This window comes from Pseudochaenichthys georgianus, unplaced genomic scaffold (assembly GCF_902827115.2).
Source record: "Pseudochaenichthys georgianus unplaced genomic scaffold, fPseGeo1.2 scaffold_407_arrow_ctg1, whole genome shotgun sequence".
NCBI lineage: Eukaryota > Metazoa > Chordata > Actinopteri > Perciformes > Channichthyidae > Pseudochaenichthys > Pseudochaenichthys georgianus.
Window position 1 is genome coordinate 125,403 of NW_027262972.1, and position 26,322 is coordinate 151,724.

Consider the following 26,322-nt stretch of genomic DNA (forward strand, 5'->3'; position numbering starts at 1 on the left):
TATTTGATGCAGGGCTATTGTATTGAATTGCCTGATCATTTAGAGATGTTCATCTTCCCCTGTAACAGAAAGTGTAAACGGCTACAAGACAGAACACCTTGTGCCATTTGGTTCAGATGACAAAGCCAAGGTTTATCTCACAAGATAAATAACCTCTGCTAACCTTTTATAAGTGACATCATCAGCTAATTAAAAGCTGAAACACAAGTTGGGCTGGTTTGAAACCACAATGTCAAACTCGCTGGGTGTATAAGCTGAAGCCATTTGAGGTAGACAGGAACCGTATCAGAGTACACACTTTCATACTATCAACATGCTCACACACTGTCAAAGAAGCATAATGACTTGATTTGAGGCTCAGTGGGAGACTTCCTGTGACTCCACCTGAGGCTGGGAATGACTGATCTGGTAAGGGTGCACTACATCATGGGCCATGGTGGTTTAAGGAGTGTGATGAAAGGGAATGGGGGGGGGATTGAAACTGACACAACTCAACAGGCTATTTACCAGAAAGAAGTCAACGCCACACATCTTCATTATCTTCATCAATGTCTCAAGTCAACAGCAGCGTTTAGACCTCAGTCATATAACCAGAAACAATTGAGGGTTCATTTACAAGGCATAATCTTTTGAATATAATATATGGCATCTGACCATTGTCTCAATATGTCCCTTTGAGATATGTCCCCCCCCACCCCCACCCACAGACACAAGTTTAAACTCCAAAAGTCCCAATGCCAGACCTCATGCCCATTTAACAGTCTCACATTGTTCTAGAGAATAGAGATTAAAAATATATATACTATTGACTTCCAGTGTATGTTTTCTGTGTATCCATACTATTTTTCAAGTTTAAAAAGATCTCCTGTTTCACAATGCAAGCTCAGAGGTCTTTTCCACACACACACACACACACACACACACACACACACACACACACACACACACACACACACACACACACACACACACACACACACACACACACACACACACACACACACACACACACACACACACACACACACACACACACACACACACACACACACACACACACACACACACACACACACACACACACACACACACACACACACACACACACACACACATTATATATTAGAGGAATTTTTAGCTGGGAAGTTAGGCAAAGTATATATGTTCATTTGGACGGAATTCATTCAAAATAAGAAGGAATTCTCTCCCTTTTTTCCAGTTTCCCCTTTGAAGAGGACAACATTTGAGGATTTGGGGAAAGCGCTACAACATCACAAAACTACTCAAGAGCAGGTAGCAGGGTAAAAGGAAGAAGAAATAGATAAAAGGCCTGAACTTGTACAATGCAAAGAGATGGGCAGACAATATGGCTCTCTGTGGCATGTGCATTTCAGGGCCATTACTGATGGTAAGAGAAAATGTACAAAGTTCAAGAGAGGGTAAGATAGAGCTAAAAGACTAGCAGATAAAGGGGGAGATAGTGAATGAGTTGATAACCAGGAACAGCGCTAAAGCAATAGTGCGAGACTATGCAGCGGGTTGAGGGAGGGGACTAGGAGGGAGAAACAAATACTGTCTGCCTCATTCATCGGTACACCAGGTGAGATATGGTGCCAGATTTGAAGTTGAGCTGATGGTTGGGCACAAAGCTGTGCTGGGGATTCTTTCTGGTGCAAATATCCTTCGCATACAGGCCCATGCACGAGTCACATGACACCTTGGAGCAGTTCACACAGGTGTGGGATGCCCCTGGCTTGTTGCAAAACCCACATCGCGATCCCCCCAAGCTCAGTCGCTCACTGCTGCCTCCCTTTGGCGTTGTCAAGGCAACAGACTTGCTGGCAAACAGCTTCGTGGACATGAGGGGTTTCTCCACCATCTGGGGGTGAGGGTGGGGGTGGGAGTGTGAGTGGGTCAGCGTGAGGGGGTGCGGATGTAGATGGGAGTGGGAGTGCGTATTTGAGTACACGGAGAGTTTTTCCTTCACAGGAATGTATCCGTCAAGGGGCCGTGGGGATTTCGGGTGGTAGTCCTGTAGGCCACAGCAAGGGGAGGGGTCCACATCGTGACAGGTAGAGCAGAGGATCATGTCACACCTCTGGCAGGAGGCCATAGAGGAGCAGGCAAGCCCACAGCCCTGACACTTCACACTGCCGTGAGCTTTGAGCAGCCACGCATCCCTTTGATCCCGAGGCTCTCTGGAAGGAGGGCGAGAGGGGGTCTGCCTTCCTCCCGTCCCAACGCCCCTCTCTGTGTACAAGTCAATCTCATCCAAAGAGGACAGGTGGTAAGATGTGTAAGCGTCAGCCGGGGGAGGTGACTGAATAGGGAAGAAATCTGCAATAGGGCTATAGGACTGAGGAGCGGCCACAGAGAAGAGAGACGTTGAGGTGAGGGGCCGGAGGATCTCATCCTTCATATCCTCCTCTGCATCCACAAACAGAGTCTCCTTCCTCAAACTCAGCGAGGCCTTTAACACAGGCTTGCTGACTGCTGCGTGCCAGTGACCAGCTCCATCTGTAACATCCACAGACTTAGATGGTCGGCTACCTCGCCTCAGGTGGTGGGCATGAGGCCTCTCTAAATCCAACGGGCGCACAGACAGCCGAGCCATATCGGCCCCGAGGCTGTCGCGTCTGCGGAGCGCCTCAGCACAGCCGGCTGCATCATCTCTGCAACCTTTGCGGAGTTCCAGGGCCTCCAGCTCTGAGGCCGAGCCACGGGCCAGAGCCACTACCTCTCCCAGCAGACGACACTCTGCCTGGGCCAAGAAGAGCTCGAACGCCAACTGCCGGATATGATTTGTGCCTCCCGGGTGCTCCTGCAAATGGAACTGCGAATCATGGTCACAGGCGTAGCCAATGGTGCGCATTAGAGTCCGGAGTTCAGGATCAGAGATGGCTGACTGCAGATGGTACACATATGGGCCGGTGAAGGTCTAAAAGACAAATGGGTTGGTGTCAAAAAGTCAATTAAAAGAGCATGACACAATAAAGCTCAAATCTGCATGTTCTTCCTCTGATAACATATAACTTTATAGGTTGGTTTTGCTACCGAGTTAACCACAAAGAAAGATCTAAAACATTTAACATAATTAGAAAATATAACCAATGGGGTGTTTAATGTTGATTTACATACAAACCATTGATAACAAACTAAGTGTACTAAACTTGAACAGAATTAGATGGCAGTATTTGTTTGTTATGTATAGTGTAGGATGTATTTTAATTGTTAATAACAGAGTTGCTAATTTTGTGTAGCCTTACGTTATTGTATTTTTTACGAGAGTTATTAGGTACAGGATCAACTATTGAGACAAATAGCATACATTATATTTAAGTAATAAACTCAACTCACTTTAATACATCTGAACTCCTTCTTCCAGGGGAATAGCAAGAGGTTGGTGCAGATGGTTTCTAATGTGTTGAAGGCTCTCTCCAGGCTCCTGATGTTGCCTCCTCTCTGGCAGCGGAGAGAATTATCCACCATTTCGTAGAAACGAACCATCCGAAAACGCTGTCCAGGATCCGGCTGGTAGGCCCCTAGCAGAGCTGTAGCTGTTGAGAGTAGGGCCTCGCTGTCCTTATGCCGCCCTCTGTCCCCTGCTGTATATTCACCTCCATCTTCCAGACGCCTCTCCAGTGCCGTTACATACCTTCGAAAAAGGTCCTCCTTTAACTTGGCATCCATTATTGGCAGCAGACTATCAGTCAGCTGTTGTACTTTTCTGAAAAAGCCTCACCCTCTTTAGCATACTCTGCACCAGTATGCCACATTCAAGCACCATTTTTGGTCACCATATTCAATGTAAACCCTGGCACACACTCAACGTCTGGAGAGGTGGAATAAGAATGAGATTTAGCATCCAATCAGCAGCACATCCTTTAAAAAGAGAGATGCGGTTGTCTTATGCTTTCAGTTGGTGTAGCTAGGCTTCAGCCTGTAGGGATACTTTCTTACGGGCATCTCTGGTATTGGCTCAAAGCCTGACTTGTTTCCAGACAAACAGGCCTATGTCGTGGAAGATGATGTCAGGAGGAGTGGTTGCTTCACGCTTTGTCAAAGCAGAGTTGGGACTATTCCATTTCTTAGTTACAGCAAGTGGAGAGTTGAAGGTCAGTCATCATGAAGACACATTCATGTGCAGTCTTCTTAGCAGTCTCCAAGCTGTAATGACACAGAAGAGACATATGAAAATGGACATCTCTAAATCAGATACACAAATAGAGGAGGACACTTGGGACACATAATTTTCTTCTGACTCAGTCTCGTTAATTCAGTCCAACAGAAGATGCATTTGTAACAATAAAACACCAACCATTGCTATCTCTCTCAGTAACTGTCCTGATGGGTGCATTGTGTGGCCTATTATATATCGGTCGTATAGTCAATACTTGGACTGATAGATAACTATCACTATATACGCAACCAAGACTAACAGTATATTAATTACATTCTACATGAACCGGAATCGGGTCTCACTGTTGACAGACTTACTTATTTTGTATTACACGAATGTTGTTTGCGCTATTGACTATGTGAGCCAGCGGTACAACATGCGTGTACTACAAAATAGTAGCCTATACTCATGCTTAGCTCAAAGAAACAACACCATAATAACTGTGTACATACGGATGAAAATCTAGACATGTACTAGTCTTAATTCTACCGTAAAGCTGGAATCACAGCAGTGTATCTGCTCCTGGTTCCCTGGCTGTGGTTTGCCTCACACATCAACCTCAGTGAGCATCCGTTTGGAGAGCTAGCAACATCATGCCTTTGCTAGCAACAGCCCCTTGCATTAGTATTGCGCATTAACTGCAACCTATCACGACCAACGCTGATAATAACATACACGGCTCAAAGACAGCGTGTATGTTAATTCTTCATGAAACTGAAACCAACAAAACCCGATGCTGTCACTCGCATGGGCCCCTAGTCGAATATCGGCTCAGCAGTGAACGCCCATTTCAGCGCAGCTGGCTAGCTAACATTGCTTGAGCTAGCAGGGCGGTCCACCACTAGATACACATCTTTTGCGATTTAAGAGACAATTATCGAAGCCTATACCGTCACTGTGACATCATCCAAGTCTAGTTCTGCTCCAAATAAGAGGCCACACCGTTTTTGTAACACCACTACCAGTACATCTTACCTTTACAAGTGCTAGCCGTGGCTAGCTACGCCTCCTCAGCTGTTGGAAATTCCCATCATCACACTGCGCATGCGCCAGGACAGTTCTGACAGTTCATCAGCACTGGGGGCCCGGCCCACGTGCTGTTTGAGAAGAGCCGGAGGGGGAAGAGGAGGAGGAGGAGAAGATGCAGAGCCCACCGACTTCATCACTGTGCGAGGTACATGGATATACAATCTTTATCAGAAAAAACACACCACCACTGCTCGAGTCCTCACTAACAGTAAGAAAGTGGATCACATCACTCCAGTTCTGAAGTCTTTACACTAGTTTCCTGTTGGTCAAAGAATTTATTTCAAAATACTGCTGCTGGTTTATAAAACATTGAATGGTTTTAGCCCAAAATACATTTCTGACCTCCTGCTAAATTATGAACCATTCAGAACTCTCAGGTCATCAGGACTGGTCAACTTTCTGTCCCCAGAGTCAGAACTAAACATGGAGAAGCAGCGTTCAGTTATTATGCTCCAGATATCTGGAACAAACTACCAGAAACCTGCAGGTCCGCTACAACTCTTACTACTTTTAAATCCAGGCTAGAGACTTTTCTTTTTGCTGCTGCTTTTAATTTAACTATTCATATCTTAAACTGCACTATAACTTTTATCCATGTTTTCTTTTAATGTTTATTTTATTATCTTTTCTTTTTAATGACTGTTTTTAAATGCCATTTTCTTAATGTCTTTCATTTTTGTAAAGCACTTTGAATGGCCTTGTGTTGAAAGATGCTATATAAATAAACGTGCCTTGTCTTGCCTTGCCTTGCCTTACACTCATCAATCTAAGAAGCTGTTTTTGTAAGCAATTGCTTCAGTTATCTACCTTTTTGATATTGACATTACCTTTCTTTAAGTGAAGGCTATGTATGCTAGTTCAATGGTGAAATAAGTACTTATACGTAAAACAGTTTTTACTCTAACTATACTAAGTTGGCATCAAAACTTAATCACTGTGCAGAATGGCCAATTTCAAATGTACATATTAATGTTACGGAATTTAATGGAGGCATTGAAGAGTTCATCATATATTATAATGTATTGAGTTTATCTATACTTTGTTTTGATCATCTTATTATGTAAATAATTGTTATTTGTGATATTACTACAAAGTACAATATTTGAATCAAGGTGTAGGCTAATGGGGTAGCCTACAAAAGTAAAATGAATACTTAAGTAGTATAAGTAGGGTACCTCAAGATTCTGCGTACAATAACCTACTTGAATGCCGTCTAAATATATTTAACATGTGCATTAACCAACTGGATAAATAAAGGACGTCTCATTCTGATTTTAAATGTTGGACTATACTTTTGTACATTTAAAAAAATAGCAGATCAATTGATTTTTAAAATCAGTAGTGGTTTATTTATTTATCTACCTTTTTAGGATGTTGGCATTGTAACTAATACACAATAATATTTAGAAAATGTTGTGATATGTTGTATTTTTAGTGATAACTCCGCCCTCTTCCTTAAAAAAGACCTAGAATCTGATGACGTCGTTACGTGAACGGTCGGTGGGGGACCGACAGACAGTGAAGAAAAGAAATGGCGATGCTCGGAGGGTTTAGTGCAGCACAGCACAAGAAGAACGTCTCTGATGGGAGCAGCGACGTGTCAGAATTCCTCTGCCCAGTTTGTCTCGAAATATTCGACAGTCCCGTAACGACACAATGCGGTCATACGTGAGTATTTTGCCTTTTTATCTCGATCGTCCTCCCCTAAACCCTGCTCGAACACTAGCGATGCAAAGGTTCGAGGTAAACACACTGTGCGGAAAGGATAGTTTTAAACATGTGCCACCATAGTCGCAAACATTGGACATGCGTGCTCCTGTTTTTGTTATGATCCTATAATTCAGCTTACTTGTATATTTGGTAAAACCAATGCCAGTTCGCTAAACCAGTTTCAGTTTTGTTTACATCAAAGAGGCGACACCACCTGGGAGTTGTAGTTTCGATCCCCATTGCTTGGACGCACCAAATCACATTAAAGAACTACAAGTCCCTGCGCCCTCTTGAGGTGGGGACTTTCCATAGGACTTACAGGAAGCTCTAGTTGAGAGCTATACATGGATCTTCTAACAATCGAAAGCATCTGTTTCTGTATTGAAATGGGAGCCTATAAATAGTAGGGACACTTGTAAATAGATACCAGATCTAAAATGGATCAGAGTTGCAATGTCTTGTTTCCCTTACTTCGTTCATCTTTACACTATTCACCCCTTTCTTGGCAGGTTCTGTCAGAGTTGTTTGCAGGAGTGTTTGCGTCCAATGAAACCCGTTTGTGCTGTGTGTCGGGCCGGGCTCGGCCACTGGACTAAAGCTGCTGACCTAGAGGCTGTCATCCAATCATCAGTGGCTGCATGTAAAGGATGTGGAGCACAGGTATTTCATGCAAAAGTTAACACATTCAAAAATTCGCAGACTCATTTGTTGTGAATTTGATTAGGAAAACATGCAAGGATATCATCACTACAAATGTCCAAACTTTATCGATACTGAGTCTAAGTCTGAGTGTCAGTAGTTATACATTGACACAGTGAGAGAATTACAGTGTCAAAACATTGACAAGTGTATCATTTTGATTGTGCACTTGCTGATGTGTTTTTTCTTACTATCCAGGTTGGTCTTTCTCAGATGAGAGGCCATACAGCTTCCTGCTCAAAATACCAGGAGTATATTGAGGAGGGAGTGAGGACCACTGCCCAGAACCAGCCTGCCATCATTAGGTAAGATAGAGGGCCAATAGTAAAACACTGGCCCTGGCTGAAGTTACTCACTAACTCCCTATGGCCTCCATAATAAACACTCAATAGTTTAGTGAGCAGTAACATTACATTGTTTGGCATTACTGGTAAGTGAAGTGTCAATAATGATAATAATACATTTTATTTAGCCTTTCAAAGTACCCAAGAACACCTTACATTTCAGGAAAAAATCTTAAAAGAGGAGCAGGATGTTTTTTGTATTCAATCCGGTGCAGATGGGGTCAGAAGCCTTGGTGATGATCCGGGCAAAAGAGTTCTGAATGATTTGGAGTTTATTGAGGAGTTTGGTGGGAAGGCCAGAGAGGACAGCATTGCAGTCGTCTATAAGGGATGTTACAAATAATAATAATAATTATTTATTTATTTTATATAGGCGCCTTTCAAGGCTCTCAAGGTCGCCGTACAAACACATACAAAACAAGATACACAATACATAACACCAGCATAAGAGACATAAACAAGACAATGCAGTATATAAAACAATCAAATAAATGCATGACCCAGAACTTCAGTGCTGGATTGAGACAGGGTTGGGCGGAGTCTGGATAGGTTTAGTTTGTGAAAGAATGCAGTCCTGCTGATGTTTTTGATGTGGGGTGCAAAGGAGAGGGAGCTGCCCAGGATGACTTGGGTGTTGTATTTCTTTAACACATTTATCAGAGACAAAGTGTTGTGTTGTAAGATTAAATACCTTATAGAAAAAGACTAGTGTTTTACAACCTGGATCCTACTGTTTTAGTTGTATCTAGAAGTTGTGAACAGCATTTTTCCTCACCCCTATCACTGTGGGGGAAACTTAACAATCCAGTCTGATGGTGCCTAAAACTGGTTCTTTGAACAACTTTCAACACTTGTGCATTCACTAATTAAATCGTCTGCATGATGAAGGGATAAGGTATATTTACATATACCACATCCTATTGTAAACAGATTGTTCTGCTTGAAGGGTGAGCCCATAAGAAAGTAGCTATGCTGTGAAAAAGGCATCAATAATGATTTATTCTGTTAAACCTTTTAACAGAATAACAATGTTTGGACCCCATTATGACCTTTCAGAGTTTTCAGTAGATTTGCTTGTCTAGCTGTCTTATTTCCCTAGCATTATCATTTGAATGCAGTTTAGTTTGGACTTTATTGATGTCAATATTCTCACTTTAGTTTGCACATGTTCATGTTCAAGGATTAATTATTTTAAGGTTTTATAATGCATAAGGGTTAATTATTTGACTGTTATATATTCCTTGACATACAGGTTTTCATTTTTAAATTAGCAGCAGAGAAACTATTTGACATGTAAATATATGGTGGAGTGCTGCCTACCTGAGTAAAGACTCAGCTCTCCTCTATATGTGTTTTTTAATCCAAGCTTCTCTACATGCAGTGCCATGTCAGAATTTTAGTGCCGATAAGTGCATGTGAGTTTCTATTTGTGGGCCCCACTAGCTAGGTCAGTACTACTATGTTTAGTATGACAGTGTTACATTTTTGTGATTACTATTTGTCAAAGCCATGCTTTGCTCTAAAGACTCCGTTTCCCCGAGTCACCAGTTCGGCAGCAAATACAAGTAAACATGGTTTTAGCTTGATTCACAGCAAGGAGAGCTACATCTGTTCTCCATGTTCAAATACAGAATCAGTGGTGTAACACATTTGATTGTTTCTGTATCTTTCCTACAGTCCAGTACCAAATCGCTTCACCTTCACCTGCCCATACTGCAACTGCCAGAACCTCGATCAGGACGGTCTGGTCGAACATTGCACTTCCCAGCATGGTCGTGATACACGACAAGTGGTAGGAAATCTACACTACAATGTTAACGTATTATTTGGAATAAGTTAGGGTTAATTTGTTTATAGATGCATTATTAATTTGACTATGTGTCTGTTCAGGTGTGTCCCATCTGTGCCTCAATGCCTTGGGGGGACCCCAGCTACAGGAGTGCTGACTTTTTCCAGCACTTGAAGATCAGACACACATTCTCCTATGACACCTTTGTTGTAAGTTAAGGCCTTAAACATTGCCTAGAGTTTATCTTTGTGATGTTAACGATGAGTTTCCTAATTGGTTCTGTTTTCTTCTCTCCTTACGCCCATGTCTTTGTAGGACTACTCCACAGATGAGCACACAATGATCCAGGAAGCTCTACAGCGCTCCCTGATGGACAATTGAAGTGTGAATAACAATCCTGAGCAGGAATCCAGTGATGGGAAGATGGTGATGGGAAGTCTTGAAAAAACAGATTAACACACTGAAACTTTGTTCATCCTTCAAGAGGGGGGGTGGTAGTATATTACTTTTGGTGATCAGTGTCACAGGACAATTGGTATTGTTTCTATTGATTTATAGGTTTATAATCAGAAAATAAATCATACAATATGGTTAAAAAGCATATTGTACTTAGGAGTGATACTGTGTTTCTGGTGTGATAAACTCTTATCTTCCCCCCAGTTGAGTCGGTAGACTTGATAGTTTGTTAAATATCTACAGAATTTTGTTTGTTCAAGCTGTTTGTTCATTGATGGCACAGTGTCATATAGCCAAAAACTTCCAAAGTTGTAATTAATTGTCCCTGTCGTCAATACTTGATGTTATAAGAGGGTTCGACCACTAGGTGGCTAACTATTGCCAGCAAACGAAAGACTTCACTCAGTGAGGTGGTCAAGTAATGTTATCAATATTATAAAATAGTCTACTAAAGAGTGACTCTGCATGTTTACTCTCGAAAGTGGAGAGGGTTTTTTGTTGAATTAATAGCAGATGGAAGCTCTTTCTTTTTTTATGCTGCTTCTAGCATAGTTTGTGTGAGAGAGTGTATGTTCATTCTGTTTTCAGAGATCTACTGGAAAGAATAAATAATATGAGGGTCAAACAAAGCCAAATGATGGCTGTTTGCGTTATTGTAATGTTTCTCCCTTATGTCTTTGTGCCTGCTGGTAGATCTTGTTTCTGACTTCCTAATCTCTTAGGGCTAATAGTTCATCCAGTGAACCAAAAGATGCAAATAGGAGACCATTAGTGTGTCATTATTGGTCAGTTTTGTGATTTTTAATTCGAATTACATTTTCTGTTGCATGTTATTGGCCATAAGGGGGCAGTAGAGTTCCACCATCCATGACATCCACTGGCTCCCACCAGCCTTGTGGCTTCTTTCAAGACATAATTCAACACAGACTTCATTCTATAAATGTGCTGTACTCAATGTGTTGTTCTCCAGCTTAGGTTTTATATGCAGCATACAAAAATGTCACTGATCTTTAGAGGTTTTAGTGGGGATATTTGTTATAACCATAACTTAGCTTTTAGACAGTCCATGACGTGACATCACTTCAGAATTTTAAATGTTATTACAGTAGTTTGTATTTTAATGCCCAGTGTCTTGGTAGCTTCATCCCCAAAACAGTCCAGTTTGTTTTGCTGGCTTTCATATTTCTTAACAACACTGCCGCAACAGTTCTTAAATACAAAATCAACATGTTTATTATTTATATTCCTCAAAAAATGGCAGCATGTACACTTACAAGAACATTTTGTTTGACTTTGCTTGATGTTTGCTGGATGTTTTTAATTTCAATTCTGAAAAATTGGATTGTGTCTACCTTTTTTTTTTTTCTCAATGACTTGTAACTCACAAATCAACCATATACAATAGTGCAAATATTCACACATGGTTGCATTGCATTTGTCTTTTACCAACAGGTAAATAAATGTTAACACACCCAGATCAAGTAGCTCGAGACAGAACCTTAATGCCTTTTCACGTAGTCTTTGGTGCCACTTTGCCCTATGTCTGTTTTCCTCTCCAGTAAAATCTGTAATAATGTTGTCTGTGTTTCTCATGTATAATGACCTTTTTTCTTTCTCAATATATCTATCATTCTCTTTTGTCAGCCCTACTGTTAAGGGGTGCTAAATCCTGGTAAATTAAAGCTCTTTAATTATTTAAACCCTGGCCCCAGAAATCAGGCGCAGTGATTTATACCTGTGTATGAGATGTGTGGGGGGAGAAACAACACTTGCTGCTTTGATTGATGACCACAATGTGTGTGTGTATCTGAGTGTGTATTTGTGTGAGAGAGAGATCAGTTAAAAGGGAGGTAATGTGCAGGGTGCATCAATCTAAAGTCTGGATTTGCTCTGTTGTCATAATCAGGCCCAGGGCAAAAGGTTTGTGATAGTGAAAATAACTCATTGTGGACTATGTGAAATAAGCCAACCTTTCTCCAAACCTTTGTTCATGTATTAGAGATCTGTGCAGGGATGCATCACTAACAATGATATTGCAATGTGTTTTAGCATGTACTTGTATCTATGCTGAGGTTATGATGAAACTAAGGCCCTTCGGTGTATATTGTCCACAGGGAGAGAAACTCCTCTCATCTAATTTCTTTCCTTTGTGTGTTTCTTGTATGTGTAATTACTGTATCTAAATGATATTACAGTTTCTCACCTAGCTCTGTGGAGATCTCACCCACCAAACTTATTGATGTAGTCCCCCCTTTCTTCTCTTTTATTTCCCCCCCCGATCAGGTTTTTTGCTCCTGGCAGAGATGTTAGCTGTGAGAGAACTAACGAGATACTCGAGCGCTTCTGGGCAGGAAGGAAGTCGAGCTGAAAAACATGGCAGAGAGAAGTCTTTCTTGTCTGTTTGGCGGCGGAGCTAAAAAGGGAAAGGGGGGCCAAGGTGGGGAATAGGAAAAGGAAGAAAAAGAGGAGAAAGGGAAGAGAAGTGAACACATTAAATAAAAATTTCATAAAGTTCAGCGTGTGGCTTCTTTGATGCGTGCAATAGATAGTGTGTGCAGTCTGCAGGCTCTGTGGAGGCAGCAATTAATGCTACATGTGCCCACAGGCACACTGTGAGAGGCACAGGGACGGTGGCTTGTTTTAGAAGTGTGTCGTGCTGTCGCACCATCACTCCACCCTAGACAGCCTTTCTTTCAATGTATTAAACCTCTCTTTCTACCTCTTGAAATGCAGCATCCCTGAGCTTATAGGTTTATGCCCCCTTGGCCGCTCTCTAAACTAATTATCACTGTAACATTTGAACAGTCACAGAAAAAAAGTAAATATTCCATCAATATTGTTTGTTAACATTTTTATTTAGAATAGAGATGAGTCATAAGAGAATATTTTCTCTGTCTTTCGATTGATTTTGGCAGCAGTCACCAAAGGTTTTTGACCTTGTTCAAATGTATGTTTTTTCTTCCTGGTTAAGGCCCTATCACACCCATAAGCCATGCAGTTTGCCTTTTACTCAAAGGGGCAAATATTAAAGTGAGTCTGGTAGAAATCATCAGGATTGACTTCTATCCATCACCTGGTTTATAGAGGAAACGTATATATGATACACAGAAAGGGATTAGTTAGGAACTCCTCAAAATGCCTGGAAAGTTCTCTCTCACTTGGTCTATCTCTTTCTAGTTTTGCTGAGGTAGGTATCTGTGATGAGTTGTGGGGAGTGTGAGAGGAGCACTGGGAGTTTGTTCACCGTAAAATTCCTCAAAGTCAGGAGAAACAGGAAGAGCGGGAATCCTGCCACCCCGGCGCTGCAGCATGGGCAGGTCGGTCCTCTCAAATGTTTGAACAGAAAGTGCCAGTGGGCTTCCCCGACATCAATACTGGTTCTACACCAACTCCTCTTCCGCTTTTAAACTCTTAACAAGCGACCCCCTACCCTAGCTAGCTAGCTAGACACACACACACACACACACACACACACACACACACACACACACACACACACACACACACACACACACACACACACACACACACACACACACACACACACACACACACACACACACACACACTTGTGTTGCTAGCCTAAGAGCAACAAGACTTAACTTTGATTTAATAATGCCTGCAACCTGCTTGGCACTGTATCAGCGAAGTGAAACTTGCACATCTTGTGTGTGTGGGTGAGTGTGTGCTTTTGTGCATCTAATTTTGTGCCCCCTAAAAATTGCCAACATTATGCCAGAAGCACTCAGAATAATAAGGATAACACAGTTTGTCTTTACTCCAGCACAATGTCTACTTTGTTCATTAAATCAAATAATTTATATTGAAAGAGAAGAATTACTATTTTTCTTTCTTGTGTTTTCCCAAGCCAGGGACTTGGAATTCCTTTAGAAGCTTCTATGTGACTCCCTGAATCACTGCAAAAACAAATGTAGAGGGGGAAATTCCTCATGCCAGTTGTAGGAGTTAAAGCTTGGAAAGTTCTCAGAATCACTGTTTCTGCAGAAATATTGTCATGGAAGTGAAAATGAAACACATCGGTATAACTATCAGGAGAATTGCTAATCATTGCTTCCTCATGTATTTATTTATTTGAAATCCGCACAGCCACTGTACTAATATTTGAAAGTTAAGCCCTCTAAGGTGTAAACTATGGGTGGGGGCATTTCCCTGGTGTATATGTGTGTGCTCATTCACTGTGTGTGTGTGTGTGTGTGTGTGTGTGTGTGTGTGTGTGTGTGTGTGTGTGTGTGTGTGTGTGTGTGTGTGTGTGTGTGTGTGTGTGTGTGTGTGTGTGTGTGTGTGTGTGTGTGTGTGTGTGTGCGTGCGTGCGTGCGTGTGTGCGTGTGTGTCACAATGGAACAGCATTTGCCAAGTGAGGCAAATGGATCTGATTTGTACTCCCCCTCACTATACCCCTGTAAAGCAACTAAGATGTGTGTGTGTGGAAGAGAGTAAGGCCCAAGGCTACTATTCTCCCATTAATTTTTCCATTTGAAATCAAACCTCAGCGGGCGTGCATGAGGGAATCAGAGGAGGGGGAGATGACTAGAGTGGGGATAACCTTATCGGGGGGGGGAACAAACTGTGGTTGTAGCAGCATTAATGTCCAATAGGGGAGGCAATTTCCCTTTCAAAGGAAGCCTAATTATTTGTCTCCACTCTCCATCCTTAGCCTTCCTGGTACGGCATGCCTTGAGAGAAAACTGCCTGCCATGAGGATTCTTTGTTTTATAACTACACAATTATTCAAACAGCTGAGAAAGTTATAGATGATCTGCCCATCAAACACACTGATACAGTAAAACTGTACCTGTATGGTCCTGTAAATGACTCATTTTACCAATGTATTTATCAAAGTAAACCATCTTATATCTTTATATTCCTCAGTACACCACTCCCACACACGTCCTTTACCACACTCTTCATCTTAGAGTTTCCTTCAATTCCAATCACCACTCTCCATCCTGTTTTCCCCCGGTCTTTCTTTGAAAAAGCGCCATTGCTTGCTAATCTGTCAATCAGATGTTGTCCTGTTGTGGCGATGATGGGGGTCCGTGGCGGTGGGCCGTACACCTCCAGCAGCTCGCAGCTCAGTGCAGGTCGATGATTAACCAGGCAGGTAGTGAGTTAAACTGCTGACAGCAGAACCACACTGACAGCTGATTTGGAAGACAATGGTCCCGCTCCCTCTCCTTAACTTGTCACGGCAGTCAAAGCACCTTCTCCATTAACTTCTGACATATCTGGAAAGATGGAGGGAAACACTCATTTATTGCATTGCACTCACAATATATATATATTTGGACACGTTCACTTAGCACAAATACTTATAAACATCCTAACAGATCTACTTTGGAAGACAAACAGAAGTTATCATGCTATCAATGAGTAAGTAGATGCAGCATAAAGAGTCAAATGGAATAGATTAGAAACTTGTGAAAACTTGTTCTTTGAAATTCAGATGAATGGCATTATTGTTTCATTACAGGTCCATCAGAGCTTGAAAGTGAATAACAGTATAATGGCATTATTAAAGTACTGCAAATCGTTATTGTGGTTGTGATATAACTGTGAATAGCTTGTAGGAAACATCAGGAGACACTTAAACTGTTTATCCAGAAGTGAAGGCCGTACAGTTTGCTGTCAGAGCTACAGCAACAAAACCCAACATCGCCTTGTCTCTCAGATTAATAGTCCAACACTTCCCAATTATTAACCGCCCCTGCAGTGTACCATTCATATTCAAAGCTATTTACCTCCCTCCACTTCCTGTGCTTTGTGTCTTGTGTCTTTACAGGAAGGAATGGACGACGCTGGCAGATCTGTCAATCAAACAGCAGCCCCCAACCACCAGTGGCTGCCCATAGACAGGCGTCCATACACCTCCATCGGCTCCGGTCCCTCCTCAGCTCAATGAGTAACTAACCTGCAGGTATTGAATCAAACTGCTGACAAGCACATGGAGGGGAGGGGAGATGGGGGCTGTGTAGGTGGATGGATGGAGAGACAGAAAGGGAAGGGGAGGATGGAAATGACAATAGCATCATTTTATAGCCCACCTTGATGACGTAACCTTTAACTTTGCAAAGAAGGATTGGTTTCTTCCCTGCTCATCCAGCCTAAAGTTTTACATTTTTTTCCTCCCGCAAATCTCCTTCTCACTCTCTAAGTGGCATCCTTTGATGGGCTGTCCCTGTCTCTCATCTTGTCTCCTTAGACAGATGAGTGCTGTCAGCACTGCCATCACTGCCCAGCTAAACATTAATGACTCTCTTGCCTGACAAGTGTTGGCAGGGCAAAGGAGAGGTGAAAGGGGGACGCCTCTGGACAAAACCAGATGAAAAGGAGAAGTGATGGCTTTATCTGCTTGACAGATTCTCTTTTGTCTCTCTGAACTTGCGTATATGTATGTGTGCCATCAGCAAATTCTTGGCTTGACATGACAGTTTTATTGCCCTGTTTTTCCTCCCCTCTGAGGAGATGGACCTCTTTGTGTTCCCAATGCCCCTCATCCTTCCTACTGGCATTTCTGACATTCCTTCAAGTATCTGTGCATGTACAAAAGTGTGTTTGTGTGCAGGCTTGTTTGTTTATCTATGCCACTACTTATTTGTAGATCCACGTGTGTTTCCTTCTTATCCTCATGTGTGCTTCTTATAGATAGCATCCTGGACTTTGATGTTGGCAACATGATAGTGTGACGGCAGTTCACAGGGAAGGGTAGGGAGAGGAGGGGGAGGCCGAATGGAGGGAAAGGTGTTGGTGGAAGAGTTTGTGGGTCAGTTTTCTCCAAAGTGAAAAAGTTGCCCTTTGCAATATTACTTTGATTAATTTGTTTCTTTGTTTGTCTCCATTCCTTTATGGTCTCTTTTTCCATACTTGCACTGGTCTATATCTCCTGCTATACTCTCCATGTTGTCACTCAGGCCCATGGCCTCTTTCCCCATCTCTCTTTTGAATTATTAACTCCCCAGCTCAGGGGAGTGAATGGGTACTGCTGAGTAGACACAGCACAGATCCGGCATCACATTGCCCACATTTCGGAAGTCCGTCCATTTAAGGGGATTACATTGCTGGTCCCATCAGCCCCCTCCCTCCCTCTCTCCATGCATACTCACACACACGCCCAAGCATACATAAACTTGTGCTGAACTTCTCGTTATTATGAACAGCTGATAGTTGGACAGTGAAATAAACATAGAAGTGGTTATGTCCTCCTGCCAGCATTCCTTTACTGTAGAGCTGCAGGCCTCCTGTGGTGAAGCCGCCCACTCGCCTGGCTTACTTCTCCCCAGGCAGCCTCTATCTCCTCTAGGTTCCCGGAGCAATGATTAACCCCAGTTCTGATCAATGCTTCTGCTGACTCTGATACATCACTGGAGCCTTGCAGCTGCCATGTAAAGGAAGCGTCAACTCGGTGCTGCTCATGACAGAGCATACCCACTCCATCACTAACACCAGGGCACACACACACACGCACACACGGACGCACGCACACACACACACACACACACGCACGGACGCACGCACGCGCACACACACACACACACACACACACACACACACACACACACACATACACACACACACACACACACACACACACACACACACACACACACGGGTGGGCTAAATTATAGGAACACCTGCCTGATAATACCATGCAAGCCAATGCAATAGTTCAACTATAAAAACAAGCTTTTCATTGTTAGTTGTAATGTTCCTGCTCATTTGTTGATACTTTGCATATGTGTATATACTATCCTTATTATTCATTTATTTAAATGAGTTAAAAGTCAAAGTATAGCTTTAATAATTATTGTATTATTATTTGAATTTATTTGAATGTGGTCTATTTGCTCAGCTGAATCTCAGATTGGTCATGGATATTTCACTAAAGGATTGTTTTTTACGTGCAAGCAGTTTTTGAAGAAATACATAAAGACAGGTTAAGAGAATGATACAAACATAGAAACAGAAGAACAAAATAAAAGGAGGAACGAAGAGAGAGATTGGCATCGCTCATCACCCGGTGGTGCTTTACCTCGACAGCAGGGGGAAGCCCTGATTTCCTGAAGATGACAGGAAGCACAATAGCAGAGTGTTCTGTCAGCACATCCTACTCACAGAGCCAGGTTAATGATTCTGCAGCCACAGCTGAGCTGAAGAGAGGGATAAGCGGAGGGAGGAACAGAGAGGAAAAACAGGTGGAGGGGGCTGGCATTCAGCTACACTTAGGCCGTCATTACTGCTACATTAGGAGTGATGGCGTGTTTTTGTCATTTTAATTACCTTTAATCTGATCTCTTCATACTCGGGCCGTTCGTTAATGAGGGAGAACAAAAACTACATGTCAAACATGTTTAGCATGCATCCACGCTATCAGTCATTCAGATAACATGGCACACTAGTTACTGGGAGGAAATTCCTCGACTTGAAGAGTCCTGAATCTCAGCAGAGTATAGAATAACTTCATGGGGAATGATGTGATCATTATTTCTAGTTTCACATTTTTAGTGCAATGTTCCACAGTGTCGCAGGCAAAATGACAGCAAGGGCATTACATAGTTATATTGAAGTTTAGCATTCATGTTGTGGTGATGCATAAACAAATTATGCTATAGAGTTAAATCGTTTTTTATTCTGTGTCACAAGTATCAAAAATTGTGTCTTTCCTTTACATCTGATTATGAGTTACTATGCAGTCTGTAATATAATAAACTATATTTATATTATACATTCCATAACTATATTTCTGTATTCTTGTTGACATATATATGTTTCTGCTACTTCTTTCTTTTATCTATTGGCTTGAATTCCATAACTTTATAGAATTCAACATTTGCTATTGTTATTTTCATTCATTTATTTTCCAATGTAATATCTTATCATCTCTTGATAACATTACAGACAAGGGCAATTGCAGAAAATAACAATTGTTTGATTCCTTAAACTTAATGTGTTTTTGAACATACATTAAATTGAAATTGGAGTCTGAGTAGTAACGGAAAAAGGAATGGAGGTTTGGGGCAGGGGGGGGGGGCTGGGAGTACCCTCCTCCTTTCGTCTTCATACCAGGACTCGGTTAAAGTATTAACCAACTGCTGCTTAACAATATTGCTGACTGGTGTGTGGAAACAGGAGGGATCAAAGTTATCATGTAGAGGAGAAAGGCTCCTTTCACTGGGCCCATACAGCCTGTCCACTCCATCTTACCATCCATTCAGAGCAGCGAGCCAGAGCACCACTCAGGACACACCCACCCTCCCACTCCTCACCTCCCTCATTCTACTCTCATTTTTTATTCCTCATCCTTTATTTTAACACTTCCTATTCCTTCCCTTCCTCACTCATCACTCCTTCGTGTACACAATATTAAATAATTATTTATTTCCACTAGAAATGCATCTGCATTCCATCTCTCCCTCCACTTCTGTCCATCCATCTCTCCATCTGTCACCTGGCGAAGTAATCACATCCACATTTGATAAGGCTGGTTAGGTGGGTCATAAAAAGTTTATGCTTGTGATGCCGGAGTCTCATTTATTATCCCTGCTAATGTAGTAGTAGGGGAGGAGGAGGAGGGGCAGAAAGAGTGCGTGAGGTTGAGAGAGACAGGCCACCACATTAAGGGATCATTACTCCTCTATCGGCTCTGTCCCTAGCGTTCAGCGCTAGATTCGTCCTCTTTATGCTTTACGGCCTTGATGAAGCCATACTCTCTGTATTTAAGTGTTGCACGACCACTAAGAGTTCAAGATGCTGATGGCACAGGAGGTAGTTACTGTTCTCTAACCACAGAACTATTGGCTTTAGCCCTAATGTGTATATCTATTTCCCCTGCATTTACTACACCAGTTAATGTGAAACTGTGCTGGCTTTTAGTTGATGTTTTGTAGCATATATCCACTAGGGCTGCAACTAATTGTGACTAATTTGACTGATATTGGGTTCACTTAAAACAGGGACTGGAGGGTCATTTTGCATAAATATTCTAATTATTATTGAAAAAGACATTACATTTTTGACTGATTGCAGTCAATGATCATTTTTAGATTTCTGGAGAAAATCTATATCAGTACTATGTCAATATTATCATAAGTCTGTAGAATATGATTTGTATAGGCTGCAGCTCTAAAATATATATTATTATATCTAACAAATATTGTGCTTCCTGCGATTTGAATATTGCACCATTGCCCTGATATTTACCACAACTTTCTACAAATCTTAAATTGAATGAATGGTTACAATTAGACGCCACAATAAAGATTTTCTCATGCTGCTCTGACATTTCAAGGATACATGTGAAAACTGCTCTATTTCCTATAGGACATGGAGTGAATAAGTCTGATTCTATTCAGCTTCTTTTTTCTCAGCTCTTATTGGCAAAAAATCAATTGAAGATGTCAAAACCAGCAATGACTCCTACTAACAAGTATTGGCACTGAAAGAAACCTTAGCTTATTTATCTGAATACTCCCTTATTGTTCATTTTTTACAATGCACATGGCCCCTCATTCAGTACACACCCCTCAAAGTAATCCCAGGCAAATACATCATAATTTCGGGTTTTAAACATTGCATGACATGACAGTATCCTGCTGTTTTAGTAAATAATCCAGCCTGACTTTCAGAAAAAAAGTGTATTTCTAATAGGTTTTTAAAAAAAAGTATATCCTCAGTATTAACTGAAGTGCAAAATACAGGGTTTGATGACAAGAACAGATTCGTAGAAAATCTCCAGACTTGTCCTCCATAGAAGAATAACCTCACTTTAAGGTGGAAATACTGTTTTATGTATCATGGATTACTCTCACTTGTTGTAAGATTCAAATAATAGATATAGAAATGTATGGTTTTGTAAAAATATAGTGAATAGAAAAAGAGCATGATGGAAACGTGCAGATGGGACAGCGAGGGAGTATGGGCATGTATGAGTGCGTTAGTGTTGGGGGAGGCTACCCAGAGGCATAGATAGTGATAGATTGGCCTGGGAGAACTGTGATGCAGATCCACTCATCAAGATTGATGTTCTGCCATTCTGCTTTAAGTGCAATTAAATTGGCCCCTGTGTTAAAAAGCCCAGCCGATAACGTGGCTGAGGCTGAGATTACGCTACATTTCCCTTGCGCTTTCCTCCACCTGCATCCCTGCCACAGCCACTCAGAGATGTACTTTGCATTCTCGGCCTCGATTGGACGGGAACTTTCCCGGCATCCCAACCGATTCGTCTGCCCCTGATTTACAACTTTATTCAAGCTAGTGTTTTCTTCCACATAGCCCGCAAAGTAGTTTTTAAATCAATGCTCCCTAAAAGTTTTTAATCACTTTCTGGTTGTTGTCTTACCGCAGAATTTATGACTTTTACATTAGTGCATGTTTAATGTGTAATAATGCACAGTGATTACTGAGAGGAAGGAACTATAATGTCTTCTTGAACAATTCCAACATAACTCATCTCTGGCAGCCAAGTTGACGAGCTTGTTGCTTTAGGCCCAACGCAATTCTCTAAAGTAAGGACAAGGTCAAGAGAAGTTACACAGCTGCTTGTTTTTACTTCTGCTGCACTGAACAGTCTCGGATATGGATGCAGGTTGTGTGCAAACCGTTTTGATCAGTGTTTCTGTGTACAACACACTGGAAAATCAAACGCACTTGTCCAGCTCCGTGTACACTTCAGAATGTACTCAATTACCTACTAAACGGAAATATTTTCAATAATTCAAATTGAATGTCGATCACAGTCCAATCCATCTCTCTTTCTGTCTGGGTCTCCATTCTGCCGCGGGCCTCGTCCACCTCTGTCAGTGTCAAGTTGTTAACCCCATGTCAACAGTGGCGCAGGGCGTATTTGGACCGGGTTGATGGATGGGTCTTGGTGGACTTGTCCCACGCAAACATATTCTCAGAGTCAGCTGAGAGAGGTGCAGCGCGTGTGTGTCAACCCCTCCACCCACTCACCCATGCACACATGTCCATCCGTGATCAAGTCCCCGCACTCAGGCAGCATGGAGCCCCTCTCACTCTGTCACCTACTGACACCCAATGTCTCTAGTTTAGACCCAGATGGGTGGAGCTCTGACCCCACTGTCACAGGACGTAGTAAAACAGATTCAAGATTATTTTTTCCTGCAAATGGTAAACTTGACCCATGTCCTCTGCATCATTACATTTCCTTGTGAGGGCTTGACATCCTGTTCCCTTAACAAACCGGTAAGATTTACTTTGCCAGCTCACCCCGCCGGAAACATGTAATAATCAAGGGGAGGACCATTACAAATTAGAATTATTTTTCTTTATTTTGTCATCGCTAGGGACATTTCACTCTTCAGATATTAAAGCCATTATCTATTTTTCATTTGCTTGTCTTAAGAAAAAAGGTTGCTGAATCACTGCTGCTTTTTTATAATGAGGTGAACAAATTAAAATATACTTACTAATGATATCTCTTCTGCTTGGAAGCCTTCTTCTGACCTAGTGAATTAGAAAAATACATTATTATCAATATACATTAATATGAATGAACTTAGTTTGAAAGCTAGGTTGATTGTATTGGATCCACAGTGATTTGTTTTCTCTTAAATTACTCGCCATGTAACATAGCAAATATTTATTTTTATACATGACATTGGAAAATCAACACAGTAAATAAACAGCGGCAACATTACAACACCCAGTGCAAGTGAACACATGGTTTGGGGCAGAGATGGCATCAGTACATGACTGATCACTCGTCAATATCACATGTTCACCCAGCACCATTAGTCATCTGCACCTTGTCCTGTCACTCCACACAGCTGCTCGCCGTCTCTCTCCTCCACCTCTCATTTTTCTCTTTCTGCCCAACTTTCTCTGTTCTTTTTATACTCCACACCGAACGCTCCCGGCATCTAAGGCATTCTTGTCGTGGTTTATGGGGGCTGGGGCTGAAAATAGGCTGAATATAAAGGAAAAGAGAGAGTGCCTTGGCTCATGTGTAGGCGTGCAAGTTTAGTTACATGCCATGTGTTCTCTTTTTTGCTTTTTGGTGGGGAGGGGGGGTTGTCATAATGTGTTGCGTTGTCCACTATGGCTTAGAGGGTCAGATTAACAAGGAGTCCGGGTCCCTCTTTGCAGCGGTCCCCTCACAGCGCACAATGACAGGAGCGATCCATCACTTCTGTCCCTAACAGGGTGGGGGTCAGTGGGGGTGCAGGCTGTGGGGCCGGGCCCTGCTCTGGCAGCCTGATGGAGGGTTGCAGAGAACAGGATGGGGCTGGTTAAACTTTAACCAGCTCTCTGCCTACACACTGAAGAGCACATTCAGCCACCATTCTCTGCTGTGGGACGCTCTGATGTTTCGTCAGCCTGGGATCCATGACCCACCGCCCACTGGGACCCCTCTCGCCCACTCATGGCCCACCTGCTTCCATATGGATCACTACAGCAGAGCGCTTAACTTTTGATCGTAGCGTGGGAAGAAAATTACTCTGGGGTCCCCTCTCCATCTGTGCATGGAACAAGTAGCTATATTAACCCAGCCCTCTGCACGCGCCACACAGCCCTCTGATATACTAACCACGACTCCATATTCAAAAGTGTCTTGCCTCTAGTGGCACTGTCACATCTGGTGCTGAAACATTTTCACAGCAAATCAATAGCAATAGCCTTCTTTGTTATTGCAGAAGGGTTAGTCCTAGTGCACAACGTTACTGCATGAAAAATGATGGCTAGCCTTTTGATAGTCATTTAATACACAGTTGCACACTTTGATAGAATTTGGCAAAAGCCTCTCCCCGGTGAGTTAACAATGCGTACTGAAAATCATATTTCCATGGCGGCCCTTTCAATCTTATCCTTCTGTTCCAGGAAAAACTGCAGTGACAAATGGGATGTGAGCACACTCTGGGTGGCTGTGGGTCACATCAGGTGCGGAGCAGGTTGGAGGTGTTAACCCAATGTGTTCCTGTTCACTGGTCCAATCATCTTCATTGATTGAGCCAATGATTGAGAGGGTCCTACCTTTTTTTACGATGCCAGCGGGAGGAGATGAGGGCTGAAGGAAGGGCATAAACCATAAAGAGAATACTCAGCAAAAAAAATTGCCCTGCTTTGTGCATTTGTATGCATACAACTCTTTATACCCCATAGACTGATTGATTAAGTTATATCATTATATAAAACAAGGACGCAGAAACGCATTAGCCTAATGCTCAGTCATTTAAGATTCCATATGTATGCATCGTGTCTATACGAGAGGGAGTCATACGACAGCCTGATTAAATTAGATATGATGAGACTCGACCCTCCATACACACTTAATAATGCAGTAATTTCTGCCCATTTGACATGATGAGAGTGAGGGACTGACACGCTTAGGGGAAAGAGTGCGGACAAGACATTTGGAGAGTGGTTGAGTGAGTGGGGGGGTGTATGTTTTAGGGGAAAGAGGTATATGGTGCTACTGGGTGGCAAAGAGAAGAGGTGAAAGGTTTAAAGTGAGAAGGAGGGAGCTGTCCATTTGTACAAACCTAAGAATCTGTCATGTGTCGGGTCGTGTTTCCTTCGCGGCAGCGTGGAGGTGGTTTTGACAGCCAGGACTTTCTCTCCTTCATCCATGCTGCAAATGACATTACGGAAATTGTGTTTGTTGCATTGCTTAGGCCAGGGACTCCTGGGAAACTGAGAGGGTCACAGGGTCAGGTGGAGAGACGGAGAACAGAGAAACCAAGACAGAATAAACAACCAACTTGATTTAATGTCTTCGGAAAAAATAAACTTAATTGGAACATTATGATAATAATAAGTGGAATAATGCTTATTATTTTTGTTAAAAACAATATATGACATTGTTTATATATTTCCAATTAAAACATATGCCATAGTACTGGCTGTAATTTGTTTTAACAGCAACAAAGCTCACCTGGGCTGGGGATACTTCTAGCATATATACAGGACTGTGTCTAATATTTGCTACTTCCAGTCTCTCAGGGCTTCCTCAGACTCTTAAATATTTCAGCAGGAGAAATGAACTGCACTCTCAGGGGTGCAATCCTGCGCCTGATTGCTCTGGCCTGGCGTTTATAGTCTGGGTAGGTCCGTGTCAACCTGGGCCAGGCCCTGGTCCCCACCATCCAGGTCTATATATCCCTAACCTTCTCTAACAAGGACCAGGGGAGCAGCAGAACCAAAGCTCCTATATAAAGCACAATTACAAGCTAAAGGAAGGATTTTGTGCCCTTATATCTGTGTGATTTCCCCCTTTAAAGCTCAGAATCAATCTTTAATGAGCCATTGAATATTAACTGGATTTGTAGGAGCTGAGTGTCAATTCCCATGAGTGTAAGCTGGAGGCCTAAGGTTTAGCAGACAGTGAAGATGGAGGAAAGAAGGGGGACACGGAGCATTTGCAAGGTGGGGGGATGAGTGTTTTACATGGAGTTTATATGCAAAAAGTGGTTATAGTCAATTACAATTACAATCATTCACCATGGGAAGGACAACCAGGGTAATTGTAATCTTAGTACCCCCCTTGAAGTTGCTACAGTAACTGCATTACAAAGGAGCAAGAATGATGAGGACAAGTGTCCTGGGATACCAGATCTGAGAGATTTTAGAGTTATGAGGAATCAGTAAAGTGACTCAGTGACAATTGTTGATTACTAAGATGACCATAAGAGAGCCCTTTGTCTGGTCCTGCATGCAGACCTCCACAGCCCTGGAGCACAGCCCGGGCCCTGCAGCAGGACTGGGGTAACTCCCCGGACTCTAACCCCCTGCCAGGCAATCTCTTTGTCACTGCGCTGCCTGCTAACTGATTAATGGACGTAGTCTTGTGATCAGAAGGCTCGGACGTGGCTGAGGTCCTGATCGGTGTGTGTGAGAGCTACAGATGGATCTAGTGGACTGAGACAGATTAGGCCTTGATGCTGACCCCTATGGAGAGACCTCTGGGGTGGAGGAGCAGGCCAGGGGGGCCCGGGATAATGGGACCCCTCTCACACCTTTTAAAAGAGAACATGTTTATGGCTACTTAGAGGAAATTGATTTGATTGTGCTAGAAACGCATGTGTGAACACCCATGGCACTTTTATTGGCTATTTGTCTTTAAAGTCACAGCTGGAGAAATT

General features: G+C 42.4%; 2 protein-coding genes across 4 annotated transcripts; one reads left to right on the forward strand and one right to left on the reverse strand.

The window, feature by feature from the left end:
* Positions 1 to 1,069: 1,069 nt before the first annotated feature.
* spata2 (spermatogenesis associated 2) lies at positions 1,070 to 5,258 on the reverse strand. 3 transcript variants are annotated; one of them, XM_034078289.2, is made up of 3 exons: positions 5,156 to 5,258; positions 3,358 to 4,167; positions 1,070 to 2,938 (listed from the first exon to the last, which is right to left on the reverse strand). In XM_034078289.2, the coding sequence occupies exons 2-3, from the start codon at positions 3,688 to 3,690 to the stop codon at positions 1,586 to 1,588; spliced, it is 1,686 nt and encodes a 561-aa protein (XP_033934180.1). In that variant the 5' UTR covers positions 3,691 to 4,167; positions 5,156 to 5,258; the 3' UTR covers positions 1,070 to 1,585. The 3 variants fall into 3 exon arrangements, with proteins under 3 accessions (XP_033934180.1, XP_033934181.1, XP_033934182.1); XM_034078290.2 differs by lacking the exon at positions 5,156 to 5,258 and adding an exon at positions 5,071 to 5,149; XM_034078291.2 differs by lacking the exon at positions 5,156 to 5,258 and adding an exon at positions 4,670 to 5,045.
* Positions 5,259 to 6,694: 1,436 nt separating this feature from the next.
* Positions 6,695 to 11,907, forward strand: rnf114 (ring finger protein 114). The gene is made up of 6 exons (XM_034078293.2): positions 6,695 to 6,877; positions 7,429 to 7,579; positions 7,817 to 7,923; positions 9,640 to 9,754; positions 9,853 to 9,960; positions 10,067 to 11,907. The coding sequence occupies exons 1-6, from the start codon at positions 6,741 to 6,743 to the stop codon at positions 10,130 to 10,132; spliced, it is 684 nt and encodes a 227-aa protein (XP_033934184.1). The 5' UTR covers positions 6,695 to 6,740; the 3' UTR covers positions 10,133 to 11,907.
* The last annotated feature ends 14,415 nt before the right edge of the window (positions 11,908 to 26,322 follow it).

Bases quoted from the DNA above. Each gene is read 5' to 3' on its own strand.
- spata2 (XM_034078289.2), bottom strand. From the start codon at position 3,690: ATGGATGCCAAGTTAAAGGAGGACCTTTTTCGAAGGTATGTAACGGCA. The intron at 2,939-3,357 runs GTGAGTTGAGTT...TTTGTCTTTTAG, and splicing joins AGGAGTTCAGATGTATTAAA to ACCTTCACCGGCCCATATGT.
- rnf114 (XM_034078293.2), top strand. From the start codon at position 6,741: ATGGCGATGCTCGGAGGGTTTAGTGCAGCACAGCACAAGAAGAACGTC. The intron at 7,580-7,816 runs GTATTTCATGCA...CTTACTATCCAG, and splicing joins GTAAAGGATGTGGAGCACAG to GTTGGTCTTTCTCAGATGAG. The intron at 7,924-9,639 runs GTAAGATAGAGG...TCTTTCCTACAG, and splicing joins AACCAGCCTGCCATCATTAG to TCCAGTACCAAATCGCTTCA.